General features: G+C 47.1%; 1 protein-coding gene across 2 annotated transcripts; it reads right to left on the bottom strand.

Moving 5' to 3' along the window:
- Nucleotides 1-790: 790 nt before the first annotated feature.
- DOLPP1 (dolichyldiphosphatase 1) lies at nt 791-15,617 on the bottom strand. Of its 2 annotated transcripts, XM_061604272.1 has the most exons (8): nt 15,428-15,603; nt 8,450-8,550; nt 7,847-7,931; nt 7,352-7,451; nt 6,352-6,450; nt 4,423-4,551; nt 3,001-3,090; nt 791-2,128 (listed from the first exon to the last, which is right to left on the bottom strand). In XM_061604272.1, exons 1-8 carry the CDS (start codon nt 15,501-15,503, stop codon nt 2,092-2,094), a joined length of 717 nt encoding a protein of 238 aa, XP_061460256.1. In that variant the 5' UTR covers nt 15,504-15,603; the 3' UTR covers nt 791-2,091. The 2 variants fall into 2 exon arrangements, with proteins under 2 accessions (XP_061460256.1, XP_061460257.1); XM_061604273.1 differs by lacking the exon at nt 3,001-3,090 and having other exon boundaries at nt 15,428-15,617.
- Between the last annotated feature and the right edge of the window lie 2,208 nt (nt 15,618-17,825).

The following is a 17,825-nucleotide window of genomic DNA, read 5'->3' as shown; positions in this document are numbered from 1 at the left end:
GGTTTGAATCCCCACACAGCAATGAAGCTCACTGTGTGACCTTGGGCCGGTCACTGCCTCTCAGCCTCAGAGGGAGGCAATGGTAAACCCCTCGAATACTGCTTACCACGAAAACCCTATTCGTAGGGTCGCCATAAATCGGGATCGACTTGAGGGCAATCTATAAGATGGTTGTTAGATGGACCAGTGGTCTGGCTTGGTACTGCCTATGCTGATTGGCAGTGGCTGTCGGAGTTTCAGACAACCCTACCAGGAGATGTCAGGGATTCAGCCTGAGATCTTCTGCATGCAAAGCAGGTGTCCTGCCACTGGGCTATGGCCCTTCCCCCTATTCTCACTCTGATTCAGCACCTGTTAATCATCATAAGACTATTTTACATATAGGATGCCGCTAAAGTTAGTAGTGTTGAAAGCATTATGTGTACACATAATCCAGTAAATTAGCAGCACAAATCCTATGCAGATCGACGGGCATAAGTCCCAATGAGTTCAGCATGACTTACTCCCAGGTAATCATGTATAGGATTTCAGACTAAGATGTGTTGAAAGCGATGTAACAAGACAGTCAACTCCCTGGAGGTGATTTGGGGGGGGGGGGAGGATTGTGGCCCACAGAGTATATAGCTGGATGCGTATTTTTGATGGGTTTGTTCATGTAGATTTGAAGCAATCTGCAACAAGGCACTTGCTGGATCAAGTCCTCAGTCTCCAATGCTGTGCAGATCCGACTCTACAATTCCATGTATGAAATAAAACACATTTAGCCACATACACACAAAACAAATACATGCAGAAAGAGACCATAAAAACATTTTATTGAGTATTTAAAAGGTTTTTTGGGGTGGGAAAAAACTTAGGGTAGCTTTAAACCATTAAGAGCATCACGATGCCTTAACAGGACTTCCTTTTAGCATATTTTCTTTTCCTTATGCATTTTAAACCACGAGTAAGAAAGTTTGCAGTCGTATTTTGAGGAAAGGGGTGGGTGGGGAGGGGATTAGGACAGAGAGTATAAAGGAGACAGGGGGAAAAGATCATTGGTGAAGCTGACACTTAAAAAAAAGTCCCTACTGGAAAGAAAACAGTTTGGTCAGGTATCTGCATAAGAAATAAAAATGACAGTGGAGTTTTCTCCACTGTGATGACGCTCTTGAGCTCACGTTTGTGCCCCCCCCTTTTTTACTACCCCCCCTTACATGCTGCTTTATGTGCAGAAACATCACTAGTGTTAAAAGCAAACCTTTTTGTAGTTTTCTTAAAATCAATGCAAAGTGCAGTTGGGATTGGCCCAGATGCCCCTGAACAGTCATGATAAAAGTTTAAAACTAAAAGAAAGAGAAGCCTTTCAACCCTCCCCCCTTTTTCAGCTCCAGCAATCCACCTTCCTCAACTCGCTCCTGAGTGGAGATGAATCATCAGCCTTTCAAAAAAACACATGATCAAACAGCCCCACCCCTTCCCCACTCCTCCTTTTTGCAAACACGTCATTTTAAAAAATGATAATAATAAATAGTGTGTATATTGCATGCTGCAAAAAGGGACATTCGTGGTGGGAGGAGAAGTCACATAGCTATATATAGGTTAATTCCCCCTCCCGCCAACAAGACGCTAGGTATATATCCTCCGCCAATGCGTGCACCCCCCTTCCCTGTTGCCAACGTCAAGATCGCAGGCACAACCTACCAGAAGGGTGTCTTGCGCAAGCCCCACTGAAATGAAGAGGCAAAAAATTTTTGAAAGGAGAGCGCGTTATCGGGGCTCTCTGCAGCAATCCTGTTTGCTTCAGCAATGTTTGCGCAAGAGGCACGGCACCCAAGGGAGGGTAAGATCCTGCTATGCAGCTGCAATAGATAAACAGGTCTGTGTTCTCAAACGGTCCTCGACATGCAGCAGAGTGTATCCAGCTAGTTGGAAAAAGGCCTCTGGTCTTCAGGTGATGGTCCCTGTCTGGTCCTTTTGGTCCGTCTCTTAAAAGGCTCCTCACTTCACTCCCAGGTCTGAACAGGTGTGTGTGTCTCTCTCTCCCTCTCTAACTCTGGCCCTTGCGTTGTCTTACAGAAGCATGCAGTCCAGTTCTTGAGCCTTGCAAGTTCACTGGAGCTTTGTTCCCAGCTTACGTTGTCTGTTCCTGCAGCATGGAAGAAAACTGATTTAAATCTTACCTAGAAGACATGATTCATTAGACAAGACAATAATGCTGGGAAAAACAGAAGGGAGTAGAAAAAGAGGAGGGCCAAACAAGAGATGGATCGATTCCATCAAGGAAGCCACAGACGTGAACTTATAAAATCTGAATAGGGTGGTTCACAACAGATGCTCTTGGAGGTCGCGGATTCATAGGGTCGCCATAAGTCAAAATTGACTCGAAGGCACATAACAACAACCAGCTGATATGAGGTTTATATGCACATCGTAGCACAGGAGCAGAAACACACTCTTTGTATGTCTTGGGGTGGGCTTAAGTAACTTGGATTAATTTCTACTTGGTAGGTTCAATCCCCGGCATCTCCCAGATGGAAAGGAACTCAGGAGTCAATAAAAACATCCATTAAATCAAAAAGGGAAGAGATGCATGATGGGGGGGGAAAGGAAAAATCCAAACTAAAGAAATAAAAATGATACAATTTAACATCATTTAAAAAAAAATTGCAACTGTGCATTGGTAAGGGAGGCCTGCTTTAGCCTCCAACCAGCAGGAAAGCAAGCCAACTGGGATTGACTGCGCTGCTGGAGTTCTTGCGGGGAACTCTTAAGTAGCCAGCCAGGCACTTCATTGAAGGGGCTTTCAAAAAGAGCCAAGCGGGGCTCTCTGTGAACAGCTTCGCTCGGCGCTTTGGAGCCCCAAGGACCAGTTGATCCGCAAGGCTCTTTGGAAGCCCTGGCATGGTGCTTTGAAGTCCTGACCATCGCACGGACTTCAAAGCGCCTCGTCCCCTGACATTATGGTGACCCATCATGCACCCCACTGCTTAGGGTGCAATTGCCAGGCCTGATCCTCACCTGGCTTCTGCTCTGGTCACTGTGTATTCGAACCATAAGATATTTGGGATGAGACTGGTGTCTCTGATTAAGAAGAACTCTGATAATGGCCTGGAAAAAGCAGAAAGGGTTCGGGGTGGGGGGAAGAAATAGGAATTAGTAAGATAGAGAGCAAGAATTCAGCTGAGTTTTTGATTTATTTGTGTAAAGTCTGTTGGCTCTGACAATTCAGAGAATCAGCACAAGACACGAATGCACTAAGCAAAAAATGCAGAGTCTGAAAGAAAACATCCTACATGCTTGGAGAGCTGATGAGATGGGAGATTGGCCTAATTACATTTTGCTATGTACCTTAAGAATATATGGGACAGTGGCTGAGTCACAGGTCAAGCTTCCAAAGGCAGAGTCTCTTCACTGTGAGAAATATAACCCATTTGCCGAGTGACCGTGGGAATGTCCTAAGGGGCTCATGTGCCAGCCATAGTTTTGGAACCCAAACCACGGTCTCAACTACCTTACATTGCAGACAAAAGCCTGCCTGCTTTTGCTTTATTTATTTATTTATTTATTTATTACATTTGTATACCGCCCCATAGCCGAAGCTCTCTGGGCAGTTTACAACATAAAAAATCAATATAAATTCTACATAATAAGAAAAACAATAGTTCACATTTTAAGTAAACATATCTAAACAATAAATCTCTAAACAATATACATAACATGAGAACAAAATTAATTATATACAAAACAAAAAAGAATATAACAATTATAAAAATATAGCTAAAAACTTCCATGAATGTTACACTAAAAGCATACATATAAACTGACTTAAGGGACCTTTTTTTAGCATCTGCCCCTTTTAATATCCTTCCCACCTACTCCAGCCTTTGGTGCTTTCCATCTGGTCTGCACTCAGCCCCATAGGCTCACTCCTGTGCCCGTGCTGCAGGAGCCTCCGAAGGTGGAGTGATGGAGGTAACTATGGCTTATCAGTTCAGGCACTGCACCAAACAACACAGAGTAAACCATGGTTGGCAACTCCATCTCACACCATGGTTTCCAGGACTGGTTTGCTTGTTGGCTGGTCAAATTTGACAAACAACGGTTGGCAGACACCACAGACCAAACCGTGGTTTAAGCTTATTTAACTGGTTTGGCATGGCGTTAGAACTGAGCTACTAGGCTCAAAAACATGACCCACGCAGACAGGGCCCTAAAATTAACCTCTTATTTTGATGCTAGGCATTATGCACTGCAATTAACTCTGCACTTGACTTTCACTGGGCCCCACATTCTCCCTGACGTGCTAATTTTTTACATGCAGGGATCCCACCCCAACACAGAGGGGAGCATTCAAATAAGCAGCTGTTCCCAACTGCAGCTCAAGAAAAGCTTTGCCACTTATTAACCAAAAAAGATTGTCGGGGGGGGCAGAGGACTTACCATGCAGCTATCCTTGGGAACAACGGTGTTAAGATCTCCTGCGTGAAGACAAACCAAACGACGGCCATGATGCTCCCCACAACCCCTCCATATAAGACTTGGCTCCAGGTGTGGTACATCAGATAGACCCTGGGGCGTTGGAGCAGAAGGAAAGTGATCAAGATGAAGAGAGGTGGCTATATCGCGGTCCCCATCCCTTACCAAAAGAAGAAAGCTCTCAAGAGATGAGCCTGCTTTGCCCAAGGACGGCCAATCCATGGCTGAGCTATCAGAGCCATGCCTTCGACTCCCCATCCTGGTTCTCAGTTAATGACCACAGCTTGACATGATGCCCGGGTCAGGTTAGCACAAATCACAGCTTGCCTCCAAACCAGAACTGGAAACCCACAGTTCAAACCATGGCTTCCACTTTGAGCCAGGTGACAAACGATGGTTACCACGAAACAGGAAGTGGTGAAGAGAGCCTGGACATTAATCCCTTCGCTGAGGGTGGAACTACAACTTTGGAAGGGGTGCCAAAGGTGGGAGCCTGACCCTGAGCTCCCTCTCCACCTTCACAGCGTCTAGTATAGTTTTCCCTGATGTCGCTGTGCTGAGCATTTCCCTGCGCCCTTCCAACAGTAGCCAGGGAAGGGCAGCAGGAGATACCTAGAGCGTAAACTTGTTGGGGCAAGGTCCACAAGGTAGTACAGTGAAAGAGGGAAGCAACAGCGAGTGTCTGTTTTTAAGGACAGCCCTGTGTCTCTTGTTGACAGGGAATTCTGCCCTCTGACCAGCAGCTTTGAGTGTCTCTGCCAAAACAGGCACAAAACAACTCCCCCCCCCTTTTTTAAGCATTTAGGTGAAATTAGGATTTTTAACCCACCTTAAGGGCTCTGCTGAACAACAGAGAAATCCACACCGTTTTAGGATGTTCCAAGCAATTTACGTTCATTATGTCTTGGTTACTACAACCCTGTAAGGTGGGATGCTATTATTAACTACCACACTGCCAGGTGTATGTGTGTTGAGAATGGCTTCTCTAAAGGAGCTCACAGCAGAGGTGAAATGCAAACCAGGGACTTCACGATTTGTAGCTCGAGCCTCTTATGGCACAATTCTACACAGAAGTACACTCCACTGAGTCCAGTGGGGCTTACTCCCAGGTAAGTGGGCACAGGGTTGCAACCTTAGCCAATAGGCTACACTCGCTCTGCAGGGAGCAGTAGTAAGAAGAGCCTGGCTACTGGATCAGGGCAGTGGCCCACCTAGTCCAGCATCCTGATCCCACAGCGCTAAACCAGATGCCGCTGGAAAGCACCACCTGCTGGAGCATGCTGCTTGCTTGCAGCTTCCCTTGCCCTGTGGACGCCGTGTCATGCCCAGGGCCCAGGGCAAGCTGTGTTAGAATCAGGGCTGTGGAGTCGGCACGTCAAACCGTCGACTCCGACTCCTCTATTTTTCTACTGTCTGACTCAGACTCCTTCACAAATGGCAAATGCATATTAATTTATTAATAAAATAGTATTAATATTAAAATATTAATTTTATTTTGAAGTTGGTGTCGGTACATTTCTACCGACTCCGACTCCACCCAAAATTGCTTCCGACTCCAACTCCACAGCCCTGGTTAGAATACTCAGAAATAAAGGATAGCTTGAGCACGCAAGGGGGCCTTGCCGAGAAATCTTAGCAATGCAGGACATTAGAAGGTCCTACTGGGTCGGAAGAGCGGCCCATCTAGTCCAGCCACCTGTTCTCACAGTGGCCAAACAGGTGCTCATTATGGAAAGCCTGCCAAGCAGGGTCTAGGAGCACAACGGCAACTCTCCCCGCCTGCGATTCCCAGCATCCGGCATTCAGAGACATATTGCCTGTGGCAGGGGAGGGAGAACGCTACCATTAAGAGGTCAGAAATAAGAAGCGTTCCTCAAAGCAGAAGCGACATACCTACTGTAAGAGACTAGAAAGGCCACAGTTAAGAGGCAGAGGGAGAGGACATGTCTCCACAGCAGGTCCAGAAACCTGGCGTTGTTTGTTTGGTGCATTCTGGGAGACAAAGAGATTGAAATGGAATGACCTCTCACTAAACAAGGAAGACATTTTTATTAAAATTTATCATTTTATACAGTATCGTTTGAACACGATGACATTTGCTGCCCTGGGCTCCATTGGGAGGAAGGGCGGGGATTCAACTTTAATAAACAAATAATAAATACATCAAAATCACAATGCAGCAAACTCAAGCCCATACTGAGAGACTTCAGACCTTGCAATCACATAAAAGACAGCCACTCCTTTTGTCTCAGCCCAGCTGAATTCATTCCGAATTCATTCCAACAATTTGGGATTCTGACGCGGGATTGTATGTGACACAGAAAAATTGCCTAGTTTTTGGGTTTCTTCGTAGGAATGTAGAAAGCCGCCTTGATACTGGGTCTATCTAGCTCAGTATTGCCTACCCTGACTGGCAGCATCTTTCCAAGTTTTCAGATAAGGGTCTTTTTCCCAGCCCTACTTGAAGATGTCATCGGGGACTGAACTTGGGACCTTCTGCATGCAACACAGACACCCCACCACTAAGCTACGGCCCTGCCCCACATAAATATATTTCATTTTAAACCTAAAATAGTAAAATGGAATCTTAAGGCAACTATCTAAAATCTCAACGTGTGAATGTGGCAAAGGCACTCATCGGACAGATCATCAAGGACATCTTCCCCATGTGTTTTCAAAATTTGCTCTCCTCTGCAAGGACTAGAAACTTGGCTTATACATATCTCTTAAAAACCAGTAAAGACTCTGACACTAAGGTATCAAATTCCGTTGGTTTTTTTTTTAAGATGGATATACAGAAGAGATCTGATCCTGATTATTAATATGGGGTGGGGGAAGAAGGTAAGATGCGTGCAATGCCCCATCTGCCGATATCAAAGAAAGAGGGATTTACCTTAAATAGAGGAAAAGGAAAGAGTAGATGGAGAAGAACCACATGAACTGGGAGTGGCTGGAAGGCATGCCGTAATGTGTATTAACCGACGAATGGATTTCTGAGGAAGGAGGAGGAGAAGGAAGAAGCACAACAGTTAGTCAGCTGAAACAGATGCAGCAATGGTCCCATGAGCTCCAGAATCCCTCTTGCCTCCTCGCCCCAGTCTCCAGTTCCTGTGGCATAACCATATATGAAGAGCCCTTCAGCAGCTGGATCAGGCCAAGGGGGGCCCATCTAGTCCAGCTTCCTATTCTCACAGAGGCCAACCAGGCGCCCCAACGGGAAGCCCAGAAACAGGACCTGAGAGCAACAGCAACTCTCCCCACTTGTGATTCCCAGCAATGGGTATTCAGGGCCGCCACACTGCACAGGCCACGGACAAGAATGGCTACCATCATTTGCACGGTCCAGGCCCTTAGTCAGCTGTGCCTTTTGCTGCCAGCAACACTCTACCTGCACAAGGCCGCGGCTCCTGGATAATATTCTTTATTAACCAATTCACACCTTCGTTGAGCAACAGCCCTCCCAAGAAAGAGATCTGCAAAAGAAGTATTTAGAAGTATTACTGATGAGCACCCTTAAGCTGTTTCTTTTTACACCTGGTTTTTAATCTCTCTTTTTTTTTAGTTGCTTTGAGTTCTCATCAACTGAGATTCCTAGCAACTGGTATTCAGAGTATACTGTCTCCAATAGTGGCGGCATAGCATAGCCACTGCGGCGAGTAGCCACTGAATTTGTCCAACGCGGTTTGAGAGCCATCGCTGCCTCCTGTGGGAGCAAATTCCACAGCTTCCCCAAGCACTGGCTGAAGAAGTACTTCCTTTTGTCCGTCTATTAATTCTAGCTATTGATCATTCCTGTTAATTATTATTTACTAGTTGCTTTTTTTCAGGATGCTGTGAATACCAATGATAAGGGGGGCTAACGAGAGGGACGACTCCAGGAGAGGGGAAAGGAGACGCTACCAAGCCCTACAGCAGGAGATGTGGCACGCAGAAGGCCAGCTCTGGATTTGGAGGCAGATGGGGCGCAGAAGGAGGTAGGAGGAGAACTCACCGTGTGAAGCTCCCTCTTGAAAACGATGAGCGTGACAAAGCCAAATATGAGGAAAATGGGGCCGAGGCTCATGTAGGCAAGGAGGTAGCCGGTGAAGTCGCCTGGGGTGGGAGACAAACAAACAGAGAGATGTGCCTCAAAGGTAGCCCAGCCTGCTGTGAAAACTTCTTTGGCTTCCACGTCTTACGGAACTCGCAGCCGCAAGAGGCACAAAGGCCGCTTGCTTAACTGTCTAAAATAAAAAAAGGGGGGGGGAAGACTTTGCTACTTAAGAGGCACTATGTCTCGAAGGGGGAGCGGGCCAGTACACCTGGCCATGCCCGCTCACATGTTTCTTGTGCTTTGCCGGTGAAGGGGGTCTTTCACCCTCTCCTCCCCAGAATGGACAGCAGGGTTTTGGCAGAGATCTCCCTCCTGCGCTTCAGCTGTTACCTCCCACCTGCCTGCATCCAGGCACGCTCTGGGGAAGACAGGCGCGGCAGAGGGGCAGCTCTCTCTCCCAGCCCTACCTGGAGATGCCACTGGGGCTTGAGACCTTCTGCACACAAAGCAGAACCTCTACCCACAGAGCTACGGCCCTTCCGGTTTACTTTATGAATGAGGCAGCCTCAAATAAAAGCAGACTGGAGGGCGTACACAAGGCATCCTCCCGACACCAGAGGAAAAGTTGAGGTTTACCACAGCAACATAGTCTAAATATGAAAATGTAGCTCATGGAAGAATGGAGCCCAAGCCACATCCTTCTTACGCAGCCACCCAGCCACCACCATTTCCTGTTTTTTGTCAGCTTGTGGCAGAATCTTTGGTTGCACGATAACTTGGTGCAGGGTATCAGTCACTTAAAAAAACAAAAGACAACAGCAACTTCAGGGTCATCAGTACAAAGGTTTCCATTCTCAGTGGAAGGTGAGGCTTCTGGTTGGAAACTTGCCTCATAAGAATGTAAGAGCCCGGCTGCTGGGCCCGGCCAGTGGCCCATCTAGTCCAGCATCCTGTTCATGGAGTGGCCAACCAGATGCCCCAACAGGAAGCCTGCAAGCAACACCTGAGCGCAAGGGCACTTTCGCCTCGTGTGGTTTCCAGCAACTTGCATTCAGAAGCACGCTCTCTGCGACTGTGGAGAAGCACAGCCATCATGGAGAGTAGCCTTTGACAGCCTTATCCTCCACACCTTTGGGTAACCCTTTTAAAAAGCCATCCCATTTGCCCCTGGTGGGAGCAAATCCCAGGATGTGCTGCGTGAAGAAGCTTGCTTTTTCTTTTTCTGTCTTTTGTCTCTCCTGCCTGTCTCAGCCCCAGCCAGGATGGCGAAGATGATGGGAGTTGGAGTCCAACAACATCCAGAGGGTCACAGGTTCCTGTCCCTGCTTTGGATAATAGCCTAATTTAGCAGGTTTTATTTTAACTGCTTTTAGGAAACAAAGCTGAAAACTCTGAAACTGCCAACACTGCCTAATCCTTTCATTGTTACTAAATGAGAAAGCAGAAGATTTCCCGAGGGAGCAGAGAAAGATTAAGCACTGGGGAATTTTCCTGAAAATTTTCCACCCCGCATCAGCAATCTGTAAATTACTCAGCTTCTACTCAGTGGGTTCAAATGGAGCTCACAGAGGTCTCCCCTCCAAAGGGATGACCAGGCCTGCTTAGCTTCAAATATTCTACTGCATCAGGTTCTCTCTGACCGCTCTCTTAACCTCAGCCTTTGCTCATTTACAAGGAAAATGGAAATGGACTGCCTTCAGGTCAATTCTGACTCATAGCGCCCCTATGACTAGGGTTTTCATGGTAAGCGGTATTCAGAGGGGGTTTACCATTGCCTTCCTCTGAGGCTGAGAGGCAGTGACTGGCCCAAGGTCACCCAGGGAGCTTCACAGCTGTGTGGGGATTCAAACCCTAGTCTCCCAGGTCGCAGTCCAACACTGTAACCACTACACCATACTGTCTCTCCCATTTGCAAGGAAAGGGCAGCCCAAGTCTCCTCCCCAGGAGCAAACAGGTGGGTGATCCCTACGCTTGTAATCAAATGCATTGTGGACCCAAACGAAGTTGTTTGATTTCTTAAAACCCTTTATTCCATGGGGGGATTTCCTTTCGATGCTGACAAGTGGCCTGTTATGATCGGATGTTATGCTTCCTTCGCTGATTTGTGTTAAGATTCTGCCCGTTAAGAAAGCAAAAATGTTTTCGAAAGTGTTACACAGAGAAAGGCCGCAGCTCAGCGGCAGAGCATCTGCTCTGCATGCAGAAGGACCCAGGCTCGATCTCCAACAGCATCTCCAACTAAGGCCAAGAAAGGCCCCTCCATGAAACCCTAGAGAGCCGCTGCCAGTCAGCATAGACACTACTGAGCTAGATGGACCAATGCTCTGACTTCGTATAAGGCAGCTTTCTATGTTCCTGCTTAAATCGGTAACATGAGGACTAGAATCCTTTGTGGGGAACGGCCACAGCTCAGTGGCCAAGTGCACGCTTTGCATGCCAAAGATCCCAGGCTCAATCCCCAGCACCTCCGGCTATTATTTATTTATTATGATTAATAAATAATAGGGCTGAGACTCCTGCCTGAAACCCGGGAGAGCTACTGCCAGTCAGTGCAGACAATAGCGAACTGGATGGCTATTTGACATAAGGCAGCTTCCTAGGTTCCCTTCTGCCCATACAATAAGAGTCAAAAAAAATTAGTGCCTGCCTCTTACTGTTTTTCACAAATTATGCCTATCAACTGTAGGTGCTCTCTGGAGCAGGAGGTTCCCAAACTGTGGTCTGTGGACAACAAGAGGTCCGTGAGCTTCGTCCAGGTGGTCTGCATGGTGTCTGTGGATGTGTGGCACATCTATTGCACTGAATATTCATACCGATTGTTAATTGGATTTTATTGCTTCTCCTATTTCATATATTGCACTTTATTGGCAAAGGGCCATGAAGCAGTAGCAGAGCACCTGCTTTGCATGCAGAAGGTCCTGGGTCCAATCCCCAATGGCATCTCCAGGTAGGGCTGGGAAAGATTCCTTGCCTGAAGCTGTGGACAGTTGCTGCCAGTCAGCGTAGACAGTACAGAGCTAGATGGACCAAGAACAAAGCAGCTTCCTTTGTTTCTATTTATTTACAGCAATGAGGACTAGAATCTTATTTTTAGGTGAAAGACCACAGCTCAGTGACAGTGCACCTGCTTTGCATGCAAAAGGACTGAGGCCAGTCCCCAGTGGCATCTCCAGGTAGGACTGGGAAAGATTCCTTCAGCCCGAAGCCCTGGAGAGCTGCTGCCAGTCAGTGCAGACAAAACTGAGCTAGAATGACCCATGGTCTGACTCAGTATAAGGCTGCTTCCTATTGTATTGCAATTTTAATTCTATGGAGTTACAATGGCCACAGCAGGCAGAAAAATATTTAAGCTCCGCCAAGATCCTCAGCAATCTTCAAGTGGTCCTCGGGGAGTTTGGGAACCCCTGCTTTAGAATGTACCACAGGCAGAGGACCTTACAGGGCCCTTTAAAAATGCTTTCAGCACCAGAACTGGGTGACACATGCGTGGGACCAGGAGGATTTCCACTTGCCTGTGCAGCCGCGTAAACAGAACAGAATCTCAGTGAAAACACACACACACACACAAATACCACGCTTCCGTTGAAGGAAGCCGTTGCAGATGTCTCCACAGCGGGGACCCATTAATTTAGCCAGTCAGAGAACAGCACAAAATTCACACTACAGCTCCACGATACAACAGGTGGCCTGCAGGCCAAATCTGGCCCAAATAAAACACTCCCAATGTCTCCGCTTGCTAGAGATGTGAAGACCCAGCCTTTTTTTCCGAAGCCTTCCACCCACCTCCCCCAAAAATGGAATAACGGGGGGGGGGGATGGATTACGAAATGTTTTCTTTTAGTGAATGATGAATAAAATGTTTTAAGACAAGGTGTTTACATGTTTCCTCCCCCAAAATGATTTCGAAAACCAAGAAAGAGGGAGACTGTTAAGTAAAACTGTGTATAGTATCAGATCATTACAATTCCTTTACACCCCGGATAGGCAGGTCCTGAATTGTACACTGAGAGTACAACTCTCCAAGATGCAGGAAACACAAAGCAGGGGAGCTAAATATCAGAGAGAAATCAATAATACATGTGTGGTTTTTTCCTTCTCTTCATTGCCACAATGTGTCTGACTCCCACAGTGCTTAGCATCTAGAAAAGAAAGGGGGGGGGGGAAGAACCAAGCTGCATACAGTTCTGCCTGGAAATACCACCCCAATACAAAAGCCTGGATGCGAGAGGCCTCTTTCGGTAGTTTGCTCTGGGAAATGCACTCCGCGCCTTCTCAGGGGCACTTGCTGGTATTTTAAGGTTGAGCTCAGGCACTTAGAAGCAAATGGCAGTGCTGAGGCCCTGCCAGAATTTAAAGCCTCAAGTTAATGAAATATTCAGATTTCAAATAAATAAATAAAAAGGCACAAGCTAGCAAGCTTGGGAGATCCAGTTACAAAGGAGCAACCTGATCCTATCTCCACCATGCTCAGCCACTCCATGGCCTCCAGAAACAACCCACCTATCCCACCACCATGCCCGGAACGGCCTCCCAGAAAACCTCCGTCCCTCAGCTGCAACACGCTCGCACACACAACTTCTAAGCACTTGCAACTCCATTTGCTCCCATCCGTCGTATGGTGCTTCTTTTTTCTCTCTCCTACTTTGGAAGCGCAGACTGTAAGCTGCTTGGGGCAGGGATTTCTGTCCTTGTTTATTGCTTATTAATGTGCGGGTGCAGGAGATCTGCAACTGGCTCTCCTGACGTTTTGTTGCTTACGTGAAAGCAACAAAATGTTGGGGAAGGGGCCATACCTCAGTGGCAGAGCATCTGTTTGGCGTGCTGAAGGTCCCAAGTTCAATCCCTGGCATTTCCAGGTAAGGCTGGGAGAGAACCCTGGCCTGAACCCCTGAAAAGCCACTGCCTATCAATATGGACAATACTGAGCTGTCTGGGCCAATGGTCTGACTTGGTATAAGGCAGTTTCCTATGTCCCTAAAGCAGCTGAATTTTACCCTTTCCCCAGCACTTCCAAAACACCTTATTCACACACACACCCAGAGGAGGGGGAATAGAGTTACATGTATTTTTTGCTCATCAGAGTGAAGGGCAGGTTGGGGGGCTTGATTTTAAAAAGTGCTGGAGAAGAGGTGTAAGCTCCTCTTCTTCATCAATGCTGCTCTGATCAAAATTAAGAGTACCTCGCAGCAGCTTGAAAGGTTTAAAAATAAACGTTAGTCAGGCGATTCAATCACAGATCTCCTACATCACATACATTTTAGGCCTTAATACTACTGTTTTTTAACAAAGAAGTGGAACTCAGAAACCAGTCTCCTGAAGTCAGCAGGAAACTCCCAATCAAATGTACATTCGACTGAAGCTTTATGGGGACATTTTAGACGTTCCCTACAGGCACCCTCACCGCACAGGGTTGTTGTGAGGATGAAATGGGTGGGATGAAAGAGAGCCACGTATGCAGTTTGAAGCTCCCTGGCCGAGGCCTGTAGTAAAAACGCAACAAATCCAGTGCAGTTTTGCAACATCATGGTTTATTCTGACAATCATTTAGAAGGCCCTTGTTCAGAGGAAGGCTACTTCCAATGGCCAGTGGCTGCAGAGGCACATGAAAGGGGCAGGGCTGTCACCTTCATGCCGTCCATGCAGGCTTTCTAGGAGACGGCCAAAGCTCAGCAGAAGAGCACATACTTTGCATGCAGAAGACGCCAGTCTCAGTAACCTGTACTGACCAGAAAGATCTGTCTTGGAAACCATAGAGCAATATACGGAGCCAGATGGATTAAGGGGTATGACTCTGCACATGGCAGCTTCCCATGTTCCTGGAAAAGGCCGCAGCTCAGAGGCAGAGCACCTGCTTTGCATGTAGAAGGTCCCCGGTTCAATCCTCAATGGTGTCTCCAGGAAGGCTTGGGGAAAGACTGAAACCCTGCACAGCCAATGCCAGTCAGCACAGACAATACTGAGCAGACAGACCAACGGTCTGACTCAGTGTAAATCAGGTTCTTATTCAAATCATCCATCTATTTGGAACCATGAGGGCTGGAATCTTATTTTATTCTGGAGAAAGGACTATAGCTCCGTGGTTCGCATACAGAAGCTCCCAGGTTCACTCTCCAATGGCATCTCCGGGTATGGCTGAGAAAGAAAGACCCCTGTCTGAAACCCTGGAGTACTGCTGCCAGTCACTGTTGACAACACTGAGCTAGATGGACCAAAGACCTGTCTCAGTATAAGGCAGCAACCTGTCTTGCTGGAAGGGGCCATAGCTCTGTGGCAGAGCAACTGCTTTGCATGCAGAAGGTCCCGGTTCAATCCCAAGTAAGGGGGGGTAAAAAACAACAACAACCTAACTCCTCCAGTGCTGCTGCCAGTCAGTGTGGACAACACTGGGCTAGATAGACCAAGGGTCTGATTCTATAGTAGGGTAATTTCAAGGATATTAAGAAAAGGCTGTATCTGAAACTGGGTGGATTTTGGATCTGTGATCCAACAAGGCAGTTCTGATATTGGGGTGACCAAGAGGCCTGTCAAAAGATAACTAACTGCAATAAAAATAAATTGATAAATAATGACAGGACACGAGGAGGATGCCAATAGGTGACCGCAAGCAAGGGGCCCAATAATAATAATAATAATAATAGTAATAATAATAGGAGGAGGATCCTATTATTATTATTCAAACTCTGCACTCTTTGGGCTGGCAAGGCAAAGCGCAAGGGGTGCCGCGCGTGCGCAGTGCAACCACGAGTGGCTCACTATCTGGCAGCAGAACCGCCGCCCGAGTGCGCCTGCGCAGTCGCCCGCTTCCCAGCGCTGCTCCCCAATAGCTCCCAATTTGGCAGCTCCCACCCAAGCCCCTCAGGACCTCCCCGAGAAGTCGGCCGCGAAGAAGGAAAGGCCCGCCCACGGTGGAGAGAGGTTGCAGCGAGGTGGCTTTACCTTCTGGGTACTCGACGTGAGTGAGGGAAACCGACTTCCACGGAACGGGGAGCGAGCACTCTCCCACCGCGGCCATCTTACCCGGATACCGGGCCCCGGCCGCCGCAGCCAATCGGACTGCACACACGGGGCGGGGCGGCCAATGGGCGTGGGCGAGGGAACTCTCTCAGCCAATAGCGAGGGCAGGCAGGTGAGGCGTTGGCCAATCTGCGGATACTACAACGCCCAAATTCCCACCTACCCGCCCTCTCTCCCTTGAAAGCTGGGAGCGAATCAGAAAGGCTTCCACAAGTCCAATCCATGGCAGGACCCAGGTAGACGAGAGGGCCAATGGCAGGAAAGGCGAGGGGCGTGGCGGCAACCGGTGATTGGCTGGCCTAGTCTCGCCAATCATTGAGTCGTATTGATCTTTTTTTCTCTCTCCGCCTCCTCCCTCGCCCGAGCCAATCAGGCCTTAAAGAGTGGATGGCGGGCTAAAGGGCCGCTTGAGTGAGGGAGGTGCATTGTGGGTATTATGATCCAAAATGGGGGCTTTCCCTCTATCCCCTCAGTGTAGCACCAAAACACAACTTAGGGGCGTTAAACAAGAGGGAGGTGCCTTAGGTTGAGTCAGGCTTTTGGCCACCTTGTTCAGTAGATTGACCAATGGTCTGACTCAGTATAAGACAGCTTCCTATGTTCCAGCTTCAACCAGCCCTTCATTCAGAACGATGAGGACTAGTAACTTAACAAAGGCTCTTCCTGAAAACCTGGAGAGTCATTGCCAGTCAGGGCAGACAATACTGAGCTAGATGTACCAACAGCCTGACTCAGTAGAAGGCACCTTCCTTTGAATGATATTCCATCCTTGTCCTACTCAGAGCAGACCCATTTAAATTAATGCACATTGTGTCTTGTTAATTTCAATGGGGCTGCTCTGATCAGAACTTAAGCTGGATACAATTGATTTACTTATTCAACAAAATATATACACTGCTTGAGTGTAAACAGAGCTGCTGTGTCTGGATGCCTGATGTGTATTTCTGCTTCATAAATAGGGTGAGGGGTTTTTTTGTGCCTAAAATGATTTTGAAGCTCACTTATATCAGGGGTAGCCAATGTGGTGCCCTCCAGACATTGGACTCCTATCACCCCTGGCCTTTGGCCACGATGGGAATTGTAGTCCCAACAACATGGAGAGTACCTCATATGTTATCTATTTTACATTTTTAAAATAATAATTTGCTGTTATTTTCTGCGCTGTTTTTGGCTGTTTTTATTATATGTGCATCACCTTGAGATATATATGTTGAAGGCAACTAATATATGACAATACACCCCCTATGGGCTTACAATCAGCAGACGAGCCCTTAGTGGTGGTACCACCACCAGGAGCTGCCTGGTTGGCACTGACCCATGACAGAGCCTTTTCAGTGGTGGCTCCTCATTTGTGGAATGCCCTCCCCAGTGAGGTGTGTCTGTCTCCTTCGCTATTGACTTTAAGGAGGAAGTTGGAAACATTCCTGTTTACCCAGGCACTTGATGGCTGAAGCTCTTGGCAATCACTGATTAAAGAAAGTTTTAGCTGTGGCTGTGTTTTTAGAATGTTTTTAACTTTATTATTTTATTAAATATTATTTTTCAAATGCTTTTCTTTTTCTTATTGTTCAATTGTTTTTGTTGATAGGTTTGCCATCCTGGGCTCCGTTGACAGGAAGGGTGGGATATAAATTCAATAAATAATGAGTAAAATAACAGTGTAGTTTTCTTGCATTTTATTCCCTTGTGCTGCTATACAAACTGATTTCTATTCAGTTTTACCTTGTAATTAGAACCTTGTGTTGGGGGGATGAGTCACCCTTAACCCACCCATACTACAATTTTGGTTGATGCTAGCAGACTATTTTCTGTATTTTTGTGTGTGTTCTCCTTTATAAGAGGTGTTGTAAAAGTGCTCTCCAGCTGCCTATTTATGAGTACTGAAGTCATAGCAACTAATAAAGACAGCTTGTATAAATCTGGGAGCGTTGGCTTGTCACCGCCTACATTCTTCTCAGAGTAGGCCCACTGAAATCCTGGACCTAAGTTAGTCACTGGGCTGGATGCAAGCCACTGTGGTTTAATAGCGCGACATTGAAGGCAAGCAGTGAAAAGAAATGCAACAGGATGGGGAGCAAGAGAATTAGCTTATTTTTCTTGTGTCTTCTATCCTCCAGATCCACTCCCAGGAGTTTCACCAGCAGCAAGGCATCACGCACCAGATCAATTCCCAGGATACAATAATGACAGACAAAGCAACAAGTGCCAGGGCCAACAGAAAAGACAAAAACAAGATGAAGAGGAGGAAGAATTCAAAAGGAGGGTAAATTTGGTGATTAGATTAGTTTTATAACCCCAGAAACAGAAGCAAGACATGCAG

This window comes from Rhineura floridana, chromosome 20, assembly GCF_030035675.1.
Source record: "Rhineura floridana isolate rRhiFlo1 chromosome 20, rRhiFlo1.hap2, whole genome shotgun sequence".
Lineage (NCBI taxonomy): Eukaryota > Metazoa > Chordata > Lepidosauria > Squamata > Rhineuridae > Rhineura > Rhineura floridana.
This window is presented reverse-complemented; position numbering and strand designations above follow the sequence as displayed.